Source organism: Monodelphis domestica (genome assembly GCF_027887165.1).
Source record: "Monodelphis domestica isolate mMonDom1 chromosome Y unlocalized genomic scaffold, mMonDom1.pri SUPER_Y_unloc_3, whole genome shotgun sequence".
In the NCBI taxonomy this organism is placed as follows: Eukaryota; Metazoa; Chordata; class Mammalia; order Didelphimorphia; family Didelphidae; genus Monodelphis; species Monodelphis domestica.
In genome coordinates, this window is record NW_026605002.1 from 161,363 (window position 1) to 184,519 (window position 23,157).

At 33.2% G+C, this 23,157-nt stretch overlaps 1 protein-coding gene across 3 annotated transcripts in view; it reads right to left on the reverse strand.

The window, feature by feature from the left end:
• Positions 1–1,425: 1,425 nt before the first annotated feature.
• Positions 1,426–23,157, reverse strand: part of LOC130456247 (THO complex subunit 2-like) — a 76,914-nt gene continuing 55,182 nt past the window's right edge. Inside the window, exons 29-38 of one of the 3 annotated variants that reach the window (XM_056809950.1) lie at positions 21,896–21,968; positions 19,340–19,746; positions 19,108–19,166; positions 17,141–17,176; positions 12,568–12,705; positions 10,970–11,039; positions 8,480–8,637; positions 5,108–5,184; positions 4,354–4,383; positions 1,426–1,749 (exon numbers count right to left, since the gene is read on the reverse strand). In XM_056809950.1, coding sequence (XP_056665928.1) covers positions 4,356–4,383; positions 5,108–5,184; positions 8,480–8,637; positions 10,970–11,039; positions 12,568–12,705; positions 17,141–17,176; positions 19,108–19,166; positions 19,340–19,746; positions 21,896–21,968 — 1,046 coding nt within the window. In that variant the 3' untranslated portion in view covers positions 1,426–1,749; positions 4,354–4,355. Of the gene's footprint in view, positions 1,750–4,353; positions 4,384–5,107; positions 5,185–8,479; positions 8,638–10,969; positions 11,040–12,567; positions 12,706–17,140; positions 17,177–19,107; positions 19,167–19,339; positions 19,750–21,895; positions 21,969–23,157 lie in introns of all 3 variants that reach the window. The other 2 variants (XM_056809949.1, XM_056809951.1) reach the window with 2 other exon arrangements.

The following is a 23,157-nucleotide window of genomic DNA, read 5'->3' on the forward strand; positions in this document are numbered from 1 at the left end:
TCTCCTTTCACGTGGAATGCTGAGTGCCATTCCCTTTGGCACTGCCCTTCCGCCAACGCTATGCCAAGGTGGGGGACGGAACACCCCTTGCCCCTTCTTCAGCGATACCATGTGGAGCAAGTTGTTTCCAGCCCGTCCGGCAAAGAAACCCTTCGGGCACACTCCCCCATCCCAGCCTTGGCATCGCGTCCTTTGAAAAGAACGCGCTATGCCACCATTTGGTCCTCTCCAGGAACACCCATTGAACCCATGGTGCCGAATTCCGCCACCAAGCACAGGCACCTGGGAATCCTCGAGCCTGAAGCCGAGTCCGCACCGAAACCGCCTACCATGTGGACCACTGCTAACCATTTGGCCTGGCAATCAGAGCGGCCACTTTGGAGAGCGTTCGTCCCTAGGGTCGCTCTTGTTGCTTCCAGCAGCCCTGGAACAACTACTTCAATTGGCGAAATAGTTCATCCGGCGTGCCCAATGCAACTCTCTTGGAACCTTCCCGTTCCTCGTAGCGTTCTTCAAATGGTTCTGCCTTCGTCCCTCGTTCTTCGACGCGTGGAACAAGTTGTTTCCAACCCATCCTGCACAGACACACTTCTGGCACCCTCCGAAATCCTGTCCTTGGCATTGCTAGTTCCTAGCTCCCTTGGCATTCACCCCGGACACCTTTGGTGTCTTTCGAAAGAACATTCGGTCGCACGATTCGGTCCCCTCCCCTTCGGACGCCCATTGACACCAATGTGCTCAAATTGGGAACTAAGCACCACCAATATCCTCGCAGTCAGAGCGATCCAAGAGAGGCCGGGTCACGAAATCCCGAGTCTGGAAACTCCCTCCTTCCTCCCGGGGCAGTAGGCCAGGAAACCCCAGAGCCACCCTGGGGCATGGCCATCTCAAGGAGCAGCCCCTTGCCGGCACCACTTTGAACGGAGACATTTGGAAACAATCCCATGCTGTGCGAGACCCTTCTCAAAGCTGGGGGCCCTTTCCTGGCCCACCATTCATGAAATCCCTTCTTCTTCCCCTGGAAGTATGACACGAAACCCCAGAGCTACCTTAGGATATTTTTATCTAAAGAATCAACTATGTGCAACAGACCTTTTTAATATAGATGCTGGTAGACAATCACATCATGGACAATTCCGTTCCCTAATCACTTTGACCTTTCATTGTCCTGCAACCAGGATTGGGATTATTTGTTGGAGATATCTGGCTCCCTTTGATTCTCATGGTAAAGTCATACCTGACTCCAATCACCCTTGTCCCTTGTTATGTAGTTTGAACTGTGTTGAGTCTGGGATTTAGAGAATTTGCTACCAAATGGACTAACGCCAATATCTTGGTGGAATATTTAAGCAATGTGAACAGATAATGTCCTAATATTGTTCCTCGTTCATTTTTCACACCGTTAAAAAAATGAGTCTGTGTGCATAAATTCAAACTTCTTTAATCATTTTTTATTTTAAACAATGTTTCCAGACAAAAAATTATAAATAAAACTCCATGAAGAACATTCTCAATTGTTTTACTATCAGCTGTTCATAGACACTTTGAAAAATATACAAAAACTAAGCAACAAGTTAGAACAAGGTAATATACAACTCAGTAACTGTAAACTTTACAATCAAAAAGAAAATTGCAAAAAATTTATCATTTAAGGCGATGTAGATTGATAAGTCTTCTGGATTTTTTTGCAAGTTATGAGAAAATAATGTATTTCTGGTCAGAAATTCACGTTTTCCACTTCACTCTCCCCTGGAAAAAAATTAATTAGAAGTTAATTCATTTGTAATTTTAATGCCTGTTATCAGTTCTGCAAAGCATTTTCCTATTCCAATTTTTATATTCTCAAATGTCTTTGTCAAGATCTTAATTAAATTTGTCCTAAGTAGTTGAATCCTAATTAATGGTCACAATTCAGTTCAGCCTTCTCTGCAACCTGTAGTGTTATAGATGTCAAAATAATGAGAGGTTCCACCCTAATTTTCAAATTTACTGAAAAGTTCTCTATAAATTATTTTGGTAGTGTTCTGGTCCATACTTAGAATAGTTATAACCTGGCACAATGACTTATACAATGAATGCTTTGGGTAGGTATGAATTCTATGTATTATATAAATTTATGCAACATTACAATTGTTGAACACCCCTTTCATTCTTTGAAATTCTCTCTTTTCATGGCTTTTTGGTAGTCTTCTATAACTTTTCCTTCTGTTTCTTATTCTCATGCTCCTTTAATTATTTTAAAACCGAGGTTCCAGAAGTAATAGTTTTCAATTCTATTGCTATTCAAGTAACTAATGTTTATCTCCCTATTTAAATAACAATATGCCCAAAGATAAATTCGCAACTCTTCTTACCTGTACTTACCTGTACTCCTCCAGCCTTACCTATTTTTATAAATGATAGCACTATTTATCCTATATAATAGTAATGCTGTAAAAGAATTTATTTCCCAAAACTTCTTTCTAATCTGTTTCTTCCTTTTTGTTTCCACTACTGACACGTTTATATATATAATATTGTACAGCCTGGCAACAATTTACAACCCAAACTCTTTGCCTCCAGCCACATGTCCAAATCATTTTCCCTTTTTGTTGATCTGATCTGATTCAGTATTTTTAACTAAAAACCTTCAGTATTTCCCCATTGCTTATAACATTTTATAAGTAGAATGTTTCCTCAACTTTTGAATTCAAATCAAATAGCTTTCAATATCCATCACCCATTTATTAGTAAAAATCCTTACTAAGATTAACACTTCATACGTTTTTTACTGATCTACCAAAATTGAAATAAATTTTCCTTCTTTTGGAAACCATAAAGCACTTTTAACTACTCTTATTATTTTTAATAGTCTTATTTTATCCATATTCCTTTTCCTGCTGATCTTTCAAAACTTAACAGTGAGGAAACTGGGGAATTCTGAAAATCTTCCACAAAGGGAGACATAATGGAATGTTCCATTTTTATATCTTTCTCAGCACCTAAGAACTCACAAAATCATACATTCAGATAGGAATTAGAATTTGGAAGTGTTTTGCAATAGACATGGGGCGAAGTGATATATACATAATGTACTCCAAAATTGAGAGAAAGTGCCTGATTTTTTCAATGTGATGACCACAGGAGGGAGTTGAGGGAAAAACAAAAGTAAAGTAATTTCCAGGCTCCTAAGTTGGAAAAGCTAAAAGTATCATCATATCACAAGGTAAAAGTTTAATATTTGTTACAATAAACTAAAATGAGTATATAATATAATATAATGTACTTCTCTAGCTGGCAGCTTTTTGATGTTTGAGGTTTTTTTTTAAGCCCTCAATAATGGAATGACTTGGGTCCAAAGAAATGAAAGTTTCTTTTAGGAAAAAATGAGTACATTTTTATTCATAACACCAACAAACATGGTTTCTGCTAATTTAATGGATGTAATGTATTATTGATACCAACATTCTTTTAATTCACAGCTATGTTTCTTAGTAATTATATAGTTTTTATGTGATCATTAATTTTTTTCTTCTTTTGAGAAACTGTTTATAACATCCAGAGTTCAACATGACTTTTAGATTTTTTAAATGTTCTTAAAGTTCACAGTTCACATCAACCGAGTTTATGTAGTCCAAGAAATTCTTCTGCAACACACCTAAGAAGTGAATATCCAAAATTTGCTTAATGACATCTAATACAGAAGAAATTTCTACCTGTTAAGATGAACTTACTTCATTTTTTGAGAAGTTTCAATTAATAACATTTTGCTGACATAAAGGGTTAAATCTAGTGCTAAGCACATAGTGAATACTTTAAAAATATCCATCACTAGGATGTTCATTTAGAGTCAACAGCATGGAAATAGGTTCTGATAAAGGACACAAGTAATATCCAATGAAATTGCACATTGGCTGTGGAAAGGGTGGGTGGTGGGGAAGGGAGGGAAACAATGTGATTATTGTAACAAAACAATAATCTTCTAAGTTGACTAAATAAACTAATTCAAGTAGAAAAAATAAAAATAAAAATATCCATCAATTCATATATTTCTTCTTTCTTTTCTTCTCTCATTATCTCTCCCTCTATGTCACTACCTTATTTCAATTTTTACATAAATGTGTGTGTACTCATGCATATGTACAGAAACATAAAATCATGATTTTTTTTTAAATGAATCTTTGCTTTACTCTCCTTTCAGAGAAATAAAGAAGTCAATTGTTTGACTTTTGGAACACATTTTTCAATAGAAACAATTTTTGTAATCTTTAGGTTTAACATGGATATTTCAACGAAAAATCCAAAACACTTCTGCTTAGATATTTATGGTAACATGCACATAAGTTTATGTGTCCTTTGGCGGGGCTCTCTTACCTTTATCTGTGTTTATCGGAAGATTTATGAGTACACTTACCATTAAGGAAAAAAGTTGATCTCTTTATTGGCATGCTTATAAAACATTATTAAAAATAGAATCATAAATCCTATTACAAATTATAAATACAGAATCACTTCATTTAGAATTGGATTGAACTTTACACATATATAATGGGATAGCCATCAGAAATATCTGGTTTTAATCACAGTCATACCAATCATTTGGCCATGGATAAGTAATTTAAACTGAATTTCATTTCTTCATCATTACAGTTAACAAAAACTGTAGACTTTAACTTACAATATTGCTATAACTATCAAATGAGATAATATTGATAGAAGAGCTACCTCAATCTCTTTCAAAAGATAATTTGTAACTCTTGAAAGAGATTTTTATTCAGGTTTTTCATGGGTTTAAAGACTCTAAGGTACCAGAAAGAAGATAATGGGAAAATTAGGTAAAATATATTAAATATATATAAAGGAGGAGGCTGGGAAGAAGAAATAAAGGAATGAGTAGAATAAAAAATGAAAAAAAAGAATGAGCAAATATAGGAAACTTTTTATTTTAGGATGAAAAGTACCCCCCAAAAAAGGTTATAATTAGGGTGTGTTCAAAATGTCATTATATATTCAGTCTCCAAAATACCACATATACTGAATCAGCTATAAATAACAAAAGCACAACTTAAAATTTGATTAAATTTTTGGATAATTCTAATGGAAGGTACCAGTGTATTTAAAAGGATATTGTTTTTTTTCTTCCTTTCCTCCTGTGGTTTCTCGTTTTTCCTTTTTTTCTGTTTTTTCTTTATCATGCCTAGACTCCTATAAGAATTGGTGGCATTAATTGAGGACAGGTAAAGCAAATGTGGATGCTATTTTATAAATGTTTTATAAAAGGATGCAGAATTGATCATTATAAATATTTGGATTAGACATCATGGTGTGAATATTGTAGAAGTACTATTTCAAAAATGTCAAATGACAAGAACAAATTTATTAAGTGGCAATATAAGTAATTACAACAAAAACTTCATCAGAAACAAATATATATATATATATATATATATATATATGTATATTAGAAAGCATTTACCTATCATGACAGGTATTAAATTCTTCCTTTATTTTTATAATAAACACCTACTTTGTGCCAGACACCTAACAGCATGGAGCAAAAATAGCTTTCTCAAGGACTTCAAGCCACAGCATATGTTCCAGATAATTCTGAGATAATCACTAAGGGAAGGCACTAAAATTAAAGGCAACCAGAAGGATTCTTATAAAAGGTGAGGCTTTAGATAAAATCCAAGTGAACTTAGAGAAGTCAAAGTAATGAGGAACAGTCAGTAAAAAAATTTTGGGAATAGAAAGAGGTAGATGATGGCAAGATGAGTAAATTTAAGACTCTATAGAAACTAAAGGAACTAATGAAATCACTAAATGTGATTAGTATATAGGGAAAAGAAAGCCTCGGAAAACATTTGGAGTAAGAAGGTACAGCCTAGATGAAGATCCAGTTAAGAACCCTAAATGACACTGATGAGATAATGAGGAAGAGAAGCAAAAAAAGAATAGTCATAGAAACTTTACTAATAATTGATAATTTGGGCAAAAAAGAGAAAAAAGAATTAGCACAGATGAAAAGATAAAATGAGGTTTTGTTTTAAAGTGGGTGCAACATATGTCTGAACAGAGATGTGTAATTCAAAAGAGAGAAGACCGAAAAAATTCATGAAAAGTAAAGAATGCTAAGACAAAATCTAAGAGAGAGAAAGGCTAAGACAAAATCTAAGGGAGAGAAAGGATTAGCAAAGGGTTAATTAAACATTTGAGTTGAGGAACAGAGGCAAAAAAAGATTCAAAAATTCTCATTCTTCTTGAAAATGGTGACACTATTTCCCTCTCTCTCCTGGATATTCTCTCATGCAGGTTTCCACATAATTCTCTTGGTCAATTGCTCACATTCATTCTCCTTTTTGGGCTTATCATGCACACCTCAAGTAGTTGTCTTAGCACTCTGCTCTCTTTTTTTAGTTGACAGAATCATCTATAAATTTAATCTTTTTGCAGATCACTTACACATAGACACATACATTACAAATTATATAATATACAGACAAATATAAAGAGATACAGACTAGGAGAAATAGCCAAAGGAAGGAAGGAAGGGAGGGAGGGACAGAGGAAGGAGGGAGTCAGTTCCACAAAACTAATGTTCTCTTTGACAATTTAAATTATCTGTATAATAGGGGGTGGGAGGAAGGGTGTAGAGTATAAGAAAACAATATTAACTGTAAAAGCAATAAAATTAAATATTAAAAGATAACTCTGAAAAAAGGAGTCAAGGAAAAATAATAAAAAAATAAAACAATTTTTTGTAACTGGAAAGGATTCCATGCTGACTCTCCCTCATTACTCTTCTCCTGATTTCTCTGCCTTCATTGAGCAGAACTAGCTAAAAAAGGTAAAAATAATCAATTGGATTTAGAGAGCGCTATCTTACCCTACAGGAAAGGAGGAGGGGAAGGGAATAAGAAGATAAAAGAAGGCAAATTGAGGAGGTGGAAGTCAAAACAGGAGTGAATGGAAAGGATGGAAAATAATGCACAGTAATCATAACAGTGGAAATTTCTTTTACACGTCTCTTTAATAAAGGTCTCATTTCTCAATTGAATATATCATGCACATGCATTGCAATCCTTCTAGTGTCAAATCCTTAATATCAGCTTTATATAGTACAGACTACTCGTTTTCAGCCCATATGTGTAATCATTTCTTTCGTCATTTTTGTTTCCATTGTCTCTTCACTTCTGACCTTTGGGTCTATTAATACACTTTTGTTCAGGCCCTCCTTATACATATTTCTCTCGTAACTTGGGGCAAGAAAATCCCCAAGTTTCCTATTGTACTATTGTCAAAGTTGTATCTAAAACAGTGATCCAACTATTTCATTTTTTCTTAAACAATCCCATTTGTTTCTTACTGCCTCCAAGTTTTGTAAAAGAAAGTTTTTATTAATTTTAAAGCATGTATAATTTGACACACATCTATCTCTATAGCTTCCTAGAATATTAATAACATTTCCCTACAAATCTGCAATTCAATCAAATTATTCTATTTTCCCTCACAGGTCAGGTCTTCTTCATAAGGTCTTTCCTAAATTTGCAATTAATGCTTTTAAGTATATGTTGTCTTCTTCATTTTGTCTTTGAATCCCATTCACATAGTAAAAGAGTTGGTTTATTTGACTACTGTTGAAAGGGGCAATTCAGAAGACAGCAGTTTAGGAGCTGGAAAAGACAAAACCTTGCTGACTATCTACACTAAGCTTTAAAAAACACTTCAAAAAGGAAATTCAATCCCAACAAGATGGAGCCACAGGACTTCTGCTAAAAACAACTTGAAAGATAGGCAGAGAGGTCAATTTCCACAGAGACCTAACACCCCTCCCCAATTCACATGCAATCAGACATGGACTGACTGTGGGATTCCAGGGTGGGGGGCTACATGTCCAGTGGAGTACCTCAGACCCACAACACAAGGATGGCAGGGAGAAACTAGGGAACCCTTTGGTTACAGTGAATATCTGGCCTCAGAACATGACAGTTCAATCGGTCTAATCCAGTATACCAGCAGAGGAGACAGCAGACAGATTCCCTCCAGGGAAGACCACCTCAAACACCCAGTTCCAGTAAACCAACAGAAGGATGAGTTTATAGTCCACAGGGGAGGGAAAGGAATAAATTATAAAAAAAAAAAAGGGAGACAACTATTGAAAGCTTCTAAAGGGATAAAGAACAGAACCAATAGAGGATCTAAGGAATTTTTTAAAAAGGCATAGGCAACTACTTGTCCAATAGATATCTCAAATATGATATTTCTTCCTTATTACTGTGGAGGTTACCATACCATTTTTAGGAAAAGCACTTTATGTCCAGAATAAGTTCCCTAACTTTATTATTAACTCTATTATGTACATATTAACTCTAACATTAAATAGAAATTCTTAGTTTAGACTTAGAACACAGAGCATTTTGTGAATCTTAATATAGAACAGAATCTTTAGAATTGACTCTTAATAAAGGGTTTTTTTGGTTACTTTCAACAAAAAATTTACCTTTTTCCCACTAGAACTGCTCTTCTCTATCTTCTCAGTTTTAACTGAGTCACCTTTTTCTTTTCCAGAGGATTTTGACTTATTTTTTTCTTTTTCTTTTTCATTTGAATGAGGAGAATCAGATGGACTTTCACTTCTACAATGTTTTGAAGAAGTAGCTGAAAGAGGTAAAAAAAAAGTAATGAAATTTCTATTGAAAATATCTACAAAAGCAATATAAGGAAGTTCTCAAATGTTCAGGACAAAATTAAAGGGGAAAAAGTGTTAAAATAATTATAAAAGATCTAGCTACCCTGTGAATGTTTTTTATAATGCCTCGTGAATGAATCAAAAAGAAAGCAAAGGATGAAGGGAAGTTATACAAGTTATACCTTAGGCTACTTTCCCCCCCCCCCCAAAAAGTCTTCAAAAACAGGCTGATTAGTACTTAAAATAGAAAGATGATATTAAAAGGGTTTTAAGTTGCTGTGTTGTAAGCATTTTGAGATAAGTTCCTAGGAGGCATAACTGAACATCATAGGTGCAGAAAATATCTCTCATGTTAGGTAGGCATTGATGGCCATTCTAAAGATCTGAGACTATAACTCTATATGTGGCTCTTTCTATAGTTTCAAACTAAACAAAGCATGTGAAAGAACCAAGGAGATGTTAAAGATATTCTTTAGTCTTCCCTTTTCCTCATACTCCATGTTGTTAATGATCATATCCTGATGATTCTAACTCTTCTACTATACCTTATTTTTAAAATTTATTTTTTATTAAATACTTAGTAACCACAACCAAAAAACTTTTAACAGAACCAATGCATTTACAAGCAAAACTACAAACTCTGCATTGTTTACCATGCTTTTAAAATAAGCATATTACATATGTATGCTAATATAAATATCCTTCTTTTGAATTCCCTTTGGATATCTTTTGTTTGAATACTTTTATCCTCTTAGTTTTGTGGCTTTTTAAAAAATGTAATTACATTCAAATATCACAGTTTATTCAGCCATTCTTCCCATTCTTTGCATTTGTGTTATTTTGAGTTATTTTGTCGTAAAACTTCCATAAAATTATGGTTACTTATAAAAGTCAGTTCTCAAGCTGGTTTAGTGGAGTGAGAGCAAGGCCTGGAAACAAGAGGTCCTGAGTTCAAATCTGTTCTCAGACACTTCCTAACTATGTGACCATGGGCAAGTCATTTACACACACACACACCCCCGTTGCCTAGCTCTTACTGTTCTTCCCATAGAACCAAAACACAGAATTGATTCTAAAATGGAAGGTAAAGACTTCAGTTCAAGAGACTGACCTGAAGACTAATAAATTTCCTGATAACAATAAAGCAAAAGATAAGTACAGGGAAGCAGAGATGGAGCAGAACAATATTATTGCAAACAGAAGAAAACAGAAGCCTGAATTCTGAGAAAGACCAAAGTCACCAATTAATCAGTTAGGTTAGAGGAGTTTTGATAATCCTACATTTCATTACTTCTTTGGTACTTTGAAGAAAGTCTATTTGCTTTTGACTTTTATTTATATATACATACATATATTCATATCTTAAAATGTATAATGTTCAACAACTTTGCTATTTTTGGCGCACTTATTAGAAATACAGATAGAATTAAAAGGAAAATATCCCCAAAAAGAGAATGCGGTAAACAACATGCGAGTTTCTGCCAAAAGTTCTCACACTGTGGTATCTTTTTTTAAGGGATATCCAACTTTTTGTGACATATCTGAGGTTTTCCCGGCAGAAATACTGGACTGGTTTGCCATTTCTTTCTCCAGCCCATCTTACAGGTAAGGAAATTGAAGCATACAGGAGTAAGTGACTTGCTCAGGTAACACAACTAATAAGTGTGTGTGGCCACTTTAAATCCTGGGTCTTGACTCCAAGCCCCGAAATACACTACTGTGGAACCTAGGCTAACAGAAAGATCATAAATTTTGTTACTACTTCTCAGAAAAAGAATGTTTATATTGTTAGTACTACACAGATTGATACGTTGTGGAACAAGAAAATTTAATAGACTTTTCTACTGGAAGCAATGTAATGATCCAGGACAATCCAGAGGAACATATAAGAAAGAAAGCTGTCCACATCCAGAGAAAGAACTGTGGAAATGGAAATGTATTAGAAAAACATTTTATAGATCACATAATATGACTGGGTTATGATTGGGGTTTTGATGTTAAAGGATCACTCTACTACAGATATGAAAAACATGGAAATGGGATTTGAAAAATGATATATGTATAACCCATTGAAAATGCTTTATAGGATTCAAGAGGGAGGAGAAAAGATGGGGGGGAGGGGGTTGTCATGAATCATGTAACCATGGAAAAATATTCTAAAAAAATTTTTTTTAATATGTTATACTAGAAAGTCAATCTGAACAAAAATCAGTATTAGAGTGATCACGGTCAAATCAAAGTGGCCAAACAACCTTGATCATTACCCTATTCTATCCCTGTTACAGTAATAAATTTACATACTTGTTCCATTTTCTTCTTTACGTCTTTTAGTAGAATCTTGTGGGAAGTCACGTTCATTGTTTGAATGATCCTAAAGTCAAACAAATTGTGTATACTTAATAAAGGTTTCTTTAAGTATTAAAAATGTGTACAGAGTGATAGTTTCATGTCTTATTTTTCCAACTATTAATACTTATATAGATTCCTTTATATACCAGTATCATCCAAGTCAGAGGTTACAAATGAAAAATATTGAATGCCCTTAGGGAAAAAGGTGCTTTAAGGGAGCAGGAATTTGGTCTCCTTGTTACCTAAAACAAAATCCCAATCCAGGAGACATTATTGTTACCTAAGCTTTTACTTCTTTTTGGAGAACATTTATTGACTTAGTAAAGATTAATGCCTATGGAGGCAATATTGAGGTGGTAGGTTTTAAAATTCATTCTTTTTAAAGGGTTGTAGAAAAATATTCATAGCTACACTCTTTGTTGTAGCAAAAAAATGGAAAATAAGGGGGTCTCCCTCGTTTGGGGAATGGAACTAGAGGATTTCTACATGAAATGGAAGAACTTCCATGAACAGACGCAGAGTGAAATGAGCAAAACCAAGAGAACATTGTACATAGAAACGGAAATATTGTGGAATGAGATCAAATAAAATGGCAATGCAACAATCCAAAACACTCCCAAGGGACTTAAGAGAAAGAACGCTATCCACATCGAGAGAAAGAACTGTAGGAATGGGATTTTTGTTTTAAAAGATGGCTCTATTGCAAAAATGAATAATATGGAAACAGGTATCAAGTGATAATATTTGTATAACCCAGTGAAATTGCTTGTCAGAGGGAAAAGAAAATTAATGTAAACATGGAAAAATATTTTTAAAAATAAAAGTGTTGGTGATAGTTCCTGTAAAAAAAATTCCTTCTTTTAATCTCTTATGAGTTAAGACTTTCTGCTGCTTTTTATAGTTTACAAGTATTCCAATTGTATTATAATCTCTGAGCTGGAATCAATAGACTGTTAAATCAGGTTTGGCTCAAGATAAATTAAAAATCCAAATTTCAAATGACTCTGACTTCAGGGGACTAATACTGGGTGAAAATAAGCTGCAACAAATTAACAATAACCATAATTGACATTTATGACTAGAAAAGACATTGGTGAGTTATAGAATAAATTAAATAAAAATAATAATGTTTAACAAACATTAATGATAAATATTGTAATTATGAAATTAATCAAATATTAAAAGACCTAGCAAAACGCCTTCTATGTTATTTATCATTTAAGAAGTTTGAGAGAAAAAGAAAGTAATCAGAAAGGATGAAAAAAAAAGATTAGCTATATTGTAAATGAGTGGCAGAGATCAAGAATTAATCCAGCCCTACTATGTGGGTTATCCCTAAGTATCTTCAGTTTAAGATGCACTGTAGACTTTTTAATTCAAAATGCTAGCTAACTGAAATGTTGCTTATTTAGAAAATATTTATCATATATCTCCAATTTATAGGCTTCAATTATTAGAATATTAAATAGCAGTTTGCAGAGTTTAAGAAACTAGGATGATGAGCATTAATGGTAAGTAAATTTTCATATTCATTTTTAAAAATCACAAACCCTTTTCCGTTCTTTCCTGTCCTTGCCATCTTTCTTTTCTCTCTCTCTGGATCTTTCCCTGGACTTGTCCAAATCTTTCTTGTCCATTTCTTTTTCCTTACTCTTAGGCAGTGTTGGAGTAGTATAGTTAATGCAATGCTGTGATATGAAGGCAACATTGTTAAAGGTTTTAAGTATTTAAAATTAAATACTATTGGTTAAGAGGAAAAATGGGAAGACACTCAAATTTAAATGAAAATTTAAACTGGCCAAGCTTTATTCAAGTTATAGAAAAGAAATAATTCAAAAGGCCCAGTTTGGAAAAAAGAAACTTTCATTTGATTAATTAATGGGGAATTTGAGAAACTGTAATTAAGAAAACATTAACAAACTCATGAATTTATTTTATTATTCAGTTAAAATAAGAGAAAACCTAACATACTACACTTTAATTACAAATATTATTCAAAAGCTTTACTAAGCACCTATGATATGTGATGGGAGTCACAAAGCAAAAATGAAACAGATACTGCTTCATGTCATTTGCTTTTCTATCAGAAAGAAACATAAGTACAAAAATAAGTATATGCTAATCCAAAACTAATATCTCCTTTTCCAAATTTATCAACTTTTTCTTTTAATGCTTTTATCACCTTTCTTAATGCCTCCACAATTTCACTATCATCACTGTCATCTTTCTTTTCATTATGACCATTATAAACATAAATTGCCACTCTTCTCAGTTCATCTAGGTCCATGTTCACCCAATATGGACAATTTGTTTTGAAATAGTTCTTTACTACCTGAAAATTCTTTACAAATTTCCTTCTCTGGTGTCTAATATCTCTCTCTCTCTCTCTCTCTCTAAATCTATGTATCTCTCCTAGTTCAATTGGTTGACCCATAAATTTGGGGGGGGGGGTTGCCTATTTCTTGCCTCAATTTTTCAAATTTATTCCAAGTTCCTGGCCTATCTTAACATGCTTTCATTGCAGTTAGAACTGCCTTACTACCCTGGCATAATCTTTTGTCATCTTGGTCACTGTTCAAGTCCTAATAAGGATCATTCCGAACCAGTGAATTGTGCCCCAAGCTTCGTTAGTACTATTAATGACTTTATCCTTTTCCTTCTTCATTAATAATTCATCTGATATTCTAAATCAATCCAAGATGGGTCGAACTGTCTAGAAATATTCTCACTCAATCTTTTTGATCAATGCTATGGGCTCCCCCTCAAATGAAGAGTTGCCTCGCTTAAATCCCTCCATATCTTGAGGGGTAAATGGTCTGTGGTGCCTAATAGTTGTATGAGAGTCAGGTTTAATAAACTTAGCTATTTCCTTTTTTTTGGAGATAGTTTCTTTCAACTGCAAAATAAAATCCACTAGATATACAAATCTAGTCTCAATTTAGATATTATTATGGTGATTTCTTTTCTTTGCTAAAATCTGACCAACTATTGGGCACCATTGATACCCCTGAAGCAATCTAATCAAAACAAAAGATCCTAAAGAATGGCAGTAGATTTAGGATATGCAGAACTGTGAGATGTAGTCCTGTCCTGCACCAGCTGCACTATGGGAGTATGATGAAATTTGTGGAGAGTAGTTTGGTACAGCACAAACACTTATTTATTTGGAGGAGAGCTGGGATAGGAAATAAGAGGTAGGAAATAGAGGGTTATACCTCTTATATCATATAACTATACCTAAATCTAAGGATCTTCTTGCCTGGCAAAGCAGACCTAACTAAACCTACTCTAACAAAGTAAATTCACTATCTATCTTACCCAACTAATAAATCTCTAATCTCCTTAACCAGTATCTGAATCCAAATAGTATGGGTGAAACTGCCTATCACAGTGACACAGACCACCCCCCCTCCTGAATTTACTTCCTCTAAAGTCAGAGGAATGGAATTTTTATCTTAACTGACTTTTCTCTTTTATAGTCAGCCTCTTAAAGAGACAGTGGACAAATCTGTCATTACTACCTCTTAAAGCGACAGAGTGAGATGAAGTAACTGCCTCTAACATAGAAGTTCAGCTCTAAATGAGACAGTGAAATTAAGAAAACTCCTTATAACGAAAGAAAATAAAGTTATATTTTGCTAAAGAGGGCACTAGGAACTGAAGGCATGGAGAGAGATTATTAGGAATTGCTTCTTTGAGAATTTTTTTTAAAGTACTTAAAAAAAGTACTTAAAGAAACCTGGTGGGAAAATTGGAAAGGAACTTGGAAGAAAATAAGTTTAAAGAAGCTTCCTAAGATAGCACAATAAGCTCCAACATTGATAAGGAGTATGAAAAAATATTTTTAAAATTAAAAGAGTAATTAATTTTTGCAATTTTAAGTATGAGGAAAAGGCTTAATTTTTTTTTTTACTAAGGTCTTGCATCTTAAGAACTGATAATTGAGTGTCCTATGTAATGATGGAGTTTTCTTTAGTGACACTAATCCCATTCTTGTCAATCTCTTTCCAAAGGTTCACCACTAGAGACTTGTCAATTGTTTTAAAGAACTTCCATGATTTCTGAGAAAATATTACAAAATTTACTCATGGTGCAGTTTTTCAATTCTTTAATTTAATATTACAGGTGAAGCTAGAAATAGAGTAACATAGTGGAGAGAAAGTAGGCATTAGATTCATAATGACAACTTCTCAGTCAATACCCTAAGGTTCTAGGTATCTATGGTCAAGCAAAACAAATGACTACATTGGCTATGTACAAAAAAAATCTTCCACTTGAGCAGTAGGCATTAACTCTTTTTTATTTAGAATTGTGGCTGTTCACTTCACTGATCAGAATTCCTTAATCTTCCAAAGTACCTGTCTTTACAATACTACTGTTAATGTAAAAAGTTGTTCTTGTGTTCACACACTTCATTTTGTGTATCATAACAGATTGTTCTAAACAAACTTGAGTTCTATGAAGCAAGCAAAACTAAAAGAACACTTTATACAAACAATAACACTGTAAAGTAAAACAGCCTTGAAAGCCTTAAGAAATCCTAATGATAAAAACATGCTAACTAGTTGCTATTAGAAAAATGGAAGGCAGGAATAAAACAAAAAAAATTGGGCAATATGCCCAATGTCGAAATGTGTTATTTAGTATATGTTCATAACTGGGGTTTTGTTCTTATTTCTTTCTCATAGAAGAAAGGGAAGTAAGGGTAGGAAGAGAAGGCAGATTTCTGTTTACTAGAAAAAATGAATTTGTTTAAAAATCACAGAAAGAACCAATGCAGTATTGGGGTTAAAACATGAAGGATTTTTTAAAATTTCTTTAATCCCTAAAACATTAGAAAATATTTATAATTAGGAAAAACTAGAAAAGTTTTTCCTTAGACAAAGTACTGTATTTGGTAAAGCAAAGTAAAGCATTATATGTGGACATAGTAGCAGTAGTACACTGACATCGACATGTCCATGATCAATATTACTCCTTGACAAACACTGTAGGAAAGCTAACTTTTAAGGGAATAAGCAATCTCAAAACAGCAAGCTAAATTATTGCCAACTGATAGCAATATGACGTATGCTTAGAAAAACGTTGAGAATTAACAAAAGAACAATACATTCAGCAACTAGGTTCAAGAAATTAAGAAAATACAAAATTAATCCAACATTCATACATATAACAAGAAGCAGAAAAGACAGAAAAAGAAGTATCATATATAATACACAAACCACTAAAATAAAAACAATGCCTATGAATCAGCATCAATGACAGAATGAGCAATTCAATTTAACTGAATACCAAAATGTCCTTAGGGAGAATTACCACTAACTCCACCATTACATCCCTTCAAATATCCCAAAAGACCAAGAAAGGCAACTAATCCTATTAACCAGTGGTATAGTCCACTCTAGATGTGACTTGTTCATTCATGAGATACAACTGCCCTCAATTCCCAAAAACCATGTTTACTGAAAAACCCCCAACTAAAGTTCTAATCATTATCATAAGTGAATGTAACAATATCACAAGTAGGCATGATTTTTTACAAATAACATTTTAAAAATCCATTATCATATACTTTGTTGTATCCTAACAATTTCTGGGATTTTCAATTGATTGCAATGGAAATCTCCTGTGCTGTTCCCATTTTTGTGTCACCTTTTTTTTCTAACAAGAAAAAAAGTACTACAATAAATGGAGAGAGAAATAAATTAAAACCAAGGCCTGGTTTCAATTTGCACACTAAAAAGAAAGTTCACAGAGAAGTTTCAGCTATGAGAAGGATCACTGGTCCTTAGGATATAGTGATAAAACAGATTTCAATATATTTGCTATCATAATGTCATTTCCACTGATAAAATGCTAGCAATTTCTTCTGTTAAATTTTGATGGTCAGAACTTTCCTTTCTGAGTCTTTAAGGCTATAGGATTGCTTCCCAGAACAATGTCTGAGGCTCAGAATGGTTTGACTGTTCTACTTATTCTTTTTATATTACCAGAGCATTTTGCATGGCAAAGTGTTTTATACATGCTTTTTCACCTAATCCACTTAAAGTATGAGGTAAAATAGAAATTATTATTTCATTTTTATAATTTAACTATAAATTCTTTTATTTAAAATATACAAACCTTGGCTGAAGACTCCTTGATTTCACAAAGATTATCCTATCAAAAAGGAAAAGGAAAAAATGGTACATAAATTAGCAGAATTACCAAAAAAACTAAGAAACTGTGACAATTAAATTTTTTTAAAATAAAATAACTACTATTTCTGGAATGGATTTGCAGGTATTTACTATCCGAGCATACTTAAAATTTTTGAAATAAGTTTAAATGATGAATTTTGTGTCTATTTAGGTATAGGTAGGTAATAGTGAGTGAAAAAACATTACTATGAAAACAATAGGTGTCTGTAACAGTTTTAAATATTAATTGATTCATGATTTATTGTTAGCATTCTCTGTAGAAATGCATATCACAACCTATTTGTATCTGTCCTACCTTTGCAAAAGAAAAATTTTAGTATTTCTATAACCTTCACTGGAAGCTTAAAATAGAAAAGGTGACTGTAAATAATGCATTGGTTTTATTTGAAAATATAACTATGATACTAAACAGGATTATATATCCATAGAATTATATACTATATATACCTACATATTACATATATTTTATATTTATATGATAGATAATTATTATATATAGAAATGGTTAAAATTTTTTTAGTGAATCATTTCAAGTGAAAGTAATATTGAACATTAATGTCCTTTATTTTTCATTAACAATCAATTTATTTACATTTCTTTATATTATATATTTTGCTTCTTTTTTTAAATCACTTCAACTTCCCTTTTAATTGACTGGATCATACTTTAAGAGCAAAAAGTTAAAGTTAACTACTTGAAGGAAGGAAATGATGGATCAACAGAAAAATTATTCTTCATATTATTTAAAATGTATTTGCTTTTTCCCCATTTAAAATTAAGCTCTTCAGGAACTTAAAAATAATATAATAAAAATACATGATTATTTTATATCGTTTCTAAAGCTCATATATTATAAAACGGAATATTTCTTATGTGGCATTTATGTGGTGTCCTAAGGTTTCCCAAGTGCTTTATATTCATTATTTCATTTAATCTTCAAAAATGTCCTGTGAGGCCACCTAGCAGATTGGCTAACATGACAGCAAAGGAAGTAATGAATGCTGGAGAGGATGTGGCAATTAAATTTAGTTTGTTTTTCATTAATTAATGCACTGCTGGTGGAGTTGTGAATTGATCCAACCATTCTGGAGGGCAATTTGGAACCATGCCCAAAGGGTAATAAAAGACTGTCTGCCCTTTGATCCAGCCATAGCACTGCTGGGTCTGTACCCCCAAAGAGATAATAAGGAAAAATACTTGTACAAGAATGTTTATAGCTGCACTCTTTGTGGTGGCAATAACTGGAAACTAAAGGGATATCCCCCAATTGGGGAATGGCTGAACAAATTGTGATATATGTTGGTGATGGAATACTATTGTGCTCCATGGAATAATGAACTGAAGGGATTCCATGGGAACTGGAACAACCTCCAGGAATTGATGCAGAGTGAGAGGAGCAGAACCAAGAGAACATTGTACACAGAGAATGATACACTGTGGTACAATCGAATGTAATGAACTTCTCCATTAGTGGCAGTGCAGTGATCCTGGACAACTTGGAGGAATCTAAGAGAAAAACCATTATCCAATATTCAGAGGAAACACTGTGGGAGTAGAAACACAGAAGAAAAACAACTGCTTGAATACATGGGTCAGAGGGCTGGGGATGTAGAATCTAAATGAACATCCTAATGCAAACACCAACAACATGGAAATAGGTTCTGATCAAGGACACAAGTAATACCCAATGAAATTGCACTTCGACTGCAAGAAGGATAGGAGGAGGGGAGGGAGGGAAATAATGTGATTATTGTAACCAAGGAATGGTGTTCGAAATTGACTAAATAAATTAACTTAAATATTTAGTATAAAACAGAAAAGAAACTCAGATGTTGGCATTTGAAACAAGTAACCATGATATGGATTTGCCCTTTTCAGGTTTAAACTAACCTTAACTGTTGAGAAATGCAATTGGGATAAGTGGGCATCAAGTTTTCGACGTTTCTGTTCTATTAAGAGGGAAAACAATAATCAAAAGAAAGAATACTTAATTTTTAAAATATGGTGAACACTCTGTTTTCATTAGCTTCTTGATAAAAGAATCTAGGGATGTTCAAAAAGAAAGGAACATTTTTCCCCCATTAAAAAACAAAATTTAACAAATCTTTTGAAAATCACTTACCCTTTTCAGATTCTGATGTTTCCAGTCGAAGACCTGGTGACTTTAAGAACCCAATAACTGCTATTTTTTCTCCTTTTATACTTTCCTTTCCTTTGTTTTCCTTCGGAATATCTCTTTCTCGTGATGGTTCTCTTTCTTTTTCTACAGTCAATTTTGTATCTATGTTGACCCCACCCATTTTACATTTTTCATCTTTAAAAGCTTTTTCTTCCTTTTTAACTTTTTCTTTGTCACTCCTAGGTATTTTTTCTTTTGTCTCCCTTGTTTTTTCATCTTTGTTTGTCCGATCATCCTTTGGCTTTTCTTTACTGTCTTTTCCAAGCAATTTAGCCTCAGCAAAAGTAGATGGAATTTTTTCTTTTTTCTCTTTACCAGTTTTCTCTTTCTCATTTTCTTTGATAATTTTGCTGCTTAAGAATAAAAAAAGATACAAACTCTGATTTTTAGAGATTAGATTATTTTATCTTAGAATATAAAATGTTTCATATACATAAAGTAATAAATCATTCAACCAATACTTGCTAATCACCACATATGTAGCACTACATATCACATAATAAATGTCTACACAATCCCAAAACTGATAAAGACATTAAAGACATTAAGGACCCTATGTGCCTACATTGGGAAAAATAACCCTATACCCAAGAGAACATAAAAAGTTTAAGTGGAAAAAAATTAAGAAAGAAAATTGAATTGGGAGCATGACCAACTAAAATCCTTTGGGCATATTTTTGGTTACTTTTTGATCAGGAGGCTAAAACTAGGAGTTACAACTCATGGACGCCAATAACTCTTCCATCATGTATTGAAGTAAGGGCCTGCCCAGGACTACACAGTCAATATGCAACAAAGATTGCCCTTTGTTTGATGTAATTTTATTGCATTTGTCAGTAAAGGAGATGTTTGATATTCCTATTGTTCTACCTTTTTTTATGCCTACCAAAGTGGTCAGCTTAAGAAATAGTTATACTATTTTTCCCAATCAGTAATGACAAAGAGCTATTTATTGTATTTACCTTTTCTAAAATTTTCTTGAAGTACTGAAATAAATTATCTACTTATTCATTCTTTGTTTATATGTTTAGTAAATTTCTAGTTCCAAAAGGAAATGCAGTAATGTCCCTTTTATTCAGTATTTTTCCTCGTAAGTAATATTTTTTCATTTACCAAATGATATATTTGTAAATCACTCAGAATAATGGCTGGCACATAGAAGGCTCTTAATAAATGTCTGTTTTCTTCCTTCTTTTCTTTAAATAGTTGGATGCTAAGTCATTTAGTACATTTTTATGCCCTGGAAAATATTAGGTATTAAAAACAAACTCATTACCTCGGATTTTTACACTTGCTTTATCTGAAATTATGACAACCAATCTTGTCTTTTTGAGTTTACTTCCAAAAAGATTTTGTTACAGGCCCTTATTGTAATTTTGATTAAAGTTTTGTTGTTTCTTTTTAAAAATTGCATTTCTTTAAAAAAAAAAAGAAAAAGCGCATTTCTTTTTAAAAATTTTATCATTAGATTCTTCTGTCTGGATGCATTCTGTAATATTCTTTTTCTCCAATTTTATACTTTTATAATTTCCAGTGCTCCAATACCAATACTCTTCTCTTTACAAAGATGTTAAAGTGAGAAATATGCACACCACCACTGGCATAACTATATTCATTTTCCTCTCACTATCACTTCTTTTCCATTTTCCCATGTTTCAGTTCCCAAATTCAACCCCCCTTTTTTTTCTTTTAGATCTTCTTGTTTTAAAATATTTTAAGAAGCGCTATATTAATGAGCAATCAAACCAACTGGGTAATAATGAATAGTCACTAAGATTTGAAAAAGGACTACTGCTTAAAAGATGATATCAATGTGGATAATATTCATATGTGTGAAAAAAAGAGAGTCTCCTGAGGGACAACTGCAAAAGAAGGATGCCAAAAAGCAATGACTTTGAGCTACCTCCATGTTAAGTCCTGGAAATATAAAGAAAGGCAAAAAAGCAATCCATGTCTTCAAAGTGCTCACAACAAGCAAATAAATATGTATGATAAACATGTAAATACACATAATTAACAGAGAAAAGGCACTAGTGATGGCTTCTTGAAGAAAGTGGAGTTTTATCTGGGGCTTGACAGCAGCCAGGAGAGTCAGGACATAAGAGATATAATGTCCAGCATCCAGACATGGAGTGACTTGTATGAAGAACAGTCAGTAGATTAACATCACTGGATTACAGAATGCATAGAAAGAAAAGGTATTTCTTGGTATAAAAAGACTGAAGACAGAAATTTGAATGCAAAACATAAGGTCTTATATTTGATCCTGGAAGTAATAAGTAGTCATTGAAGTACTGAGTAGAAAAGTAGTACAGAAGAGGGAGAGAATTATGTCAGAGACCAACAAGCAGATAGAAGCAACAGTTGGCAATAGAATGATGGTCTATACAAGCTAACCACTCTAAATGCTCTCAGATCTAGATACAGAATGTAAAATATTTAAAATGCACAATACTAAGAAGTTGAGCAATTAAAACACAGGCGAATTACACTTCTTACCTGTTGAAAGTCATTTTTGATGCTGTTTTACTAAAAACTTTCAGAGAACCTTGAAACTTTTCCTTTAGTTTTTCTGAAATTAAAAACCAATACAATACTAAGTTTTATTTTGAAATCTCTAAAATTTAAAAAAAAGGCTATATAAACAGAGTAAGATAATTTGTTGTTTAGTCATTTCATGCTTGCTGACTCTTTATAACCCCATATGGGGTTTTCTTGGCTAAGGTTCTAGAGTGGCTAGTCATTTCTTTCTCCAGTTGATTTTACAAAAGAGGAAATTAAGGCAAACAGAGTGAAGTGATTTGTCTATGGTCACATAATCTGAAAACAGATTTTAATTCAATAAAGTAAGTATTCCTGACTCCAGGTCAAGCATTCTACCCAGCTGCCCCATAAAAGACCACAGTATTTTTAAATTCAAGTTACTTAATATTATCTCATGAAAAAATTCTGATTTTCTGACCCCCAAAAGGTGGTCAGAATTACATTAACCAAGGCAGCAAATAAGTATATTTTGTTTTCTCCTCTAACAACTTAATTTCAGATTTAACCTTCACATTAGTATAAATGGAAATGAAATGTTTGGTATGTCTTGTAATATCAATATGGCATTTTTGCTCATTTATACTCCTAAAATTCAAAGTTAGTTTCTTTTGCCACTCACAAATCTCTAAAAACAGGAAACAGATGATGTTTAAGAGTCAAAAGATTAAAAACAAATAATAAAGTCTGAAGGAAAAATCTTTCCTCTTTCATGTAAAGTAGAAACTGTTAATTGCTCTCCTGTTGCACAAATGTAAGAAGGTAGTATTTAAAAAAAATTTTTAAACCAGAAATCATTATGTAAGTGTGATGCATTACCACATACATGACCTTGCCATGCTGTAAGTAGGTTTTCTATAAGTTATTATTTTCCCTTTATCCCTGTATTCCTCTTGGAGAGCAATCACTCAGGAAAAGTAAATGTCTTCATTGGAATTTTTGGGGTTTCACCTTTGCTTAGCATAGTTTTGGAACATGGAGTTCGGGGAGAACTAACACCGCAGGTAAGAGGGCTTGCTAGGCCCTTTTCAGGGTCTTTTTTGGTGTCCATCTTCCAAGGTGGGGGGCCGGAGTGGGGCAGTGTTTCAAAGAGAGACAAACTAGTGAAATGATCAACTGTGCCAGGCTTAGCTATTCTCAGTGATCAAGAACAATTCTGAGAGACTTATGAGAAAGAGTGCTATCCACCTCCAGAGAAAGAACTGTTGGAAAGTGGATGA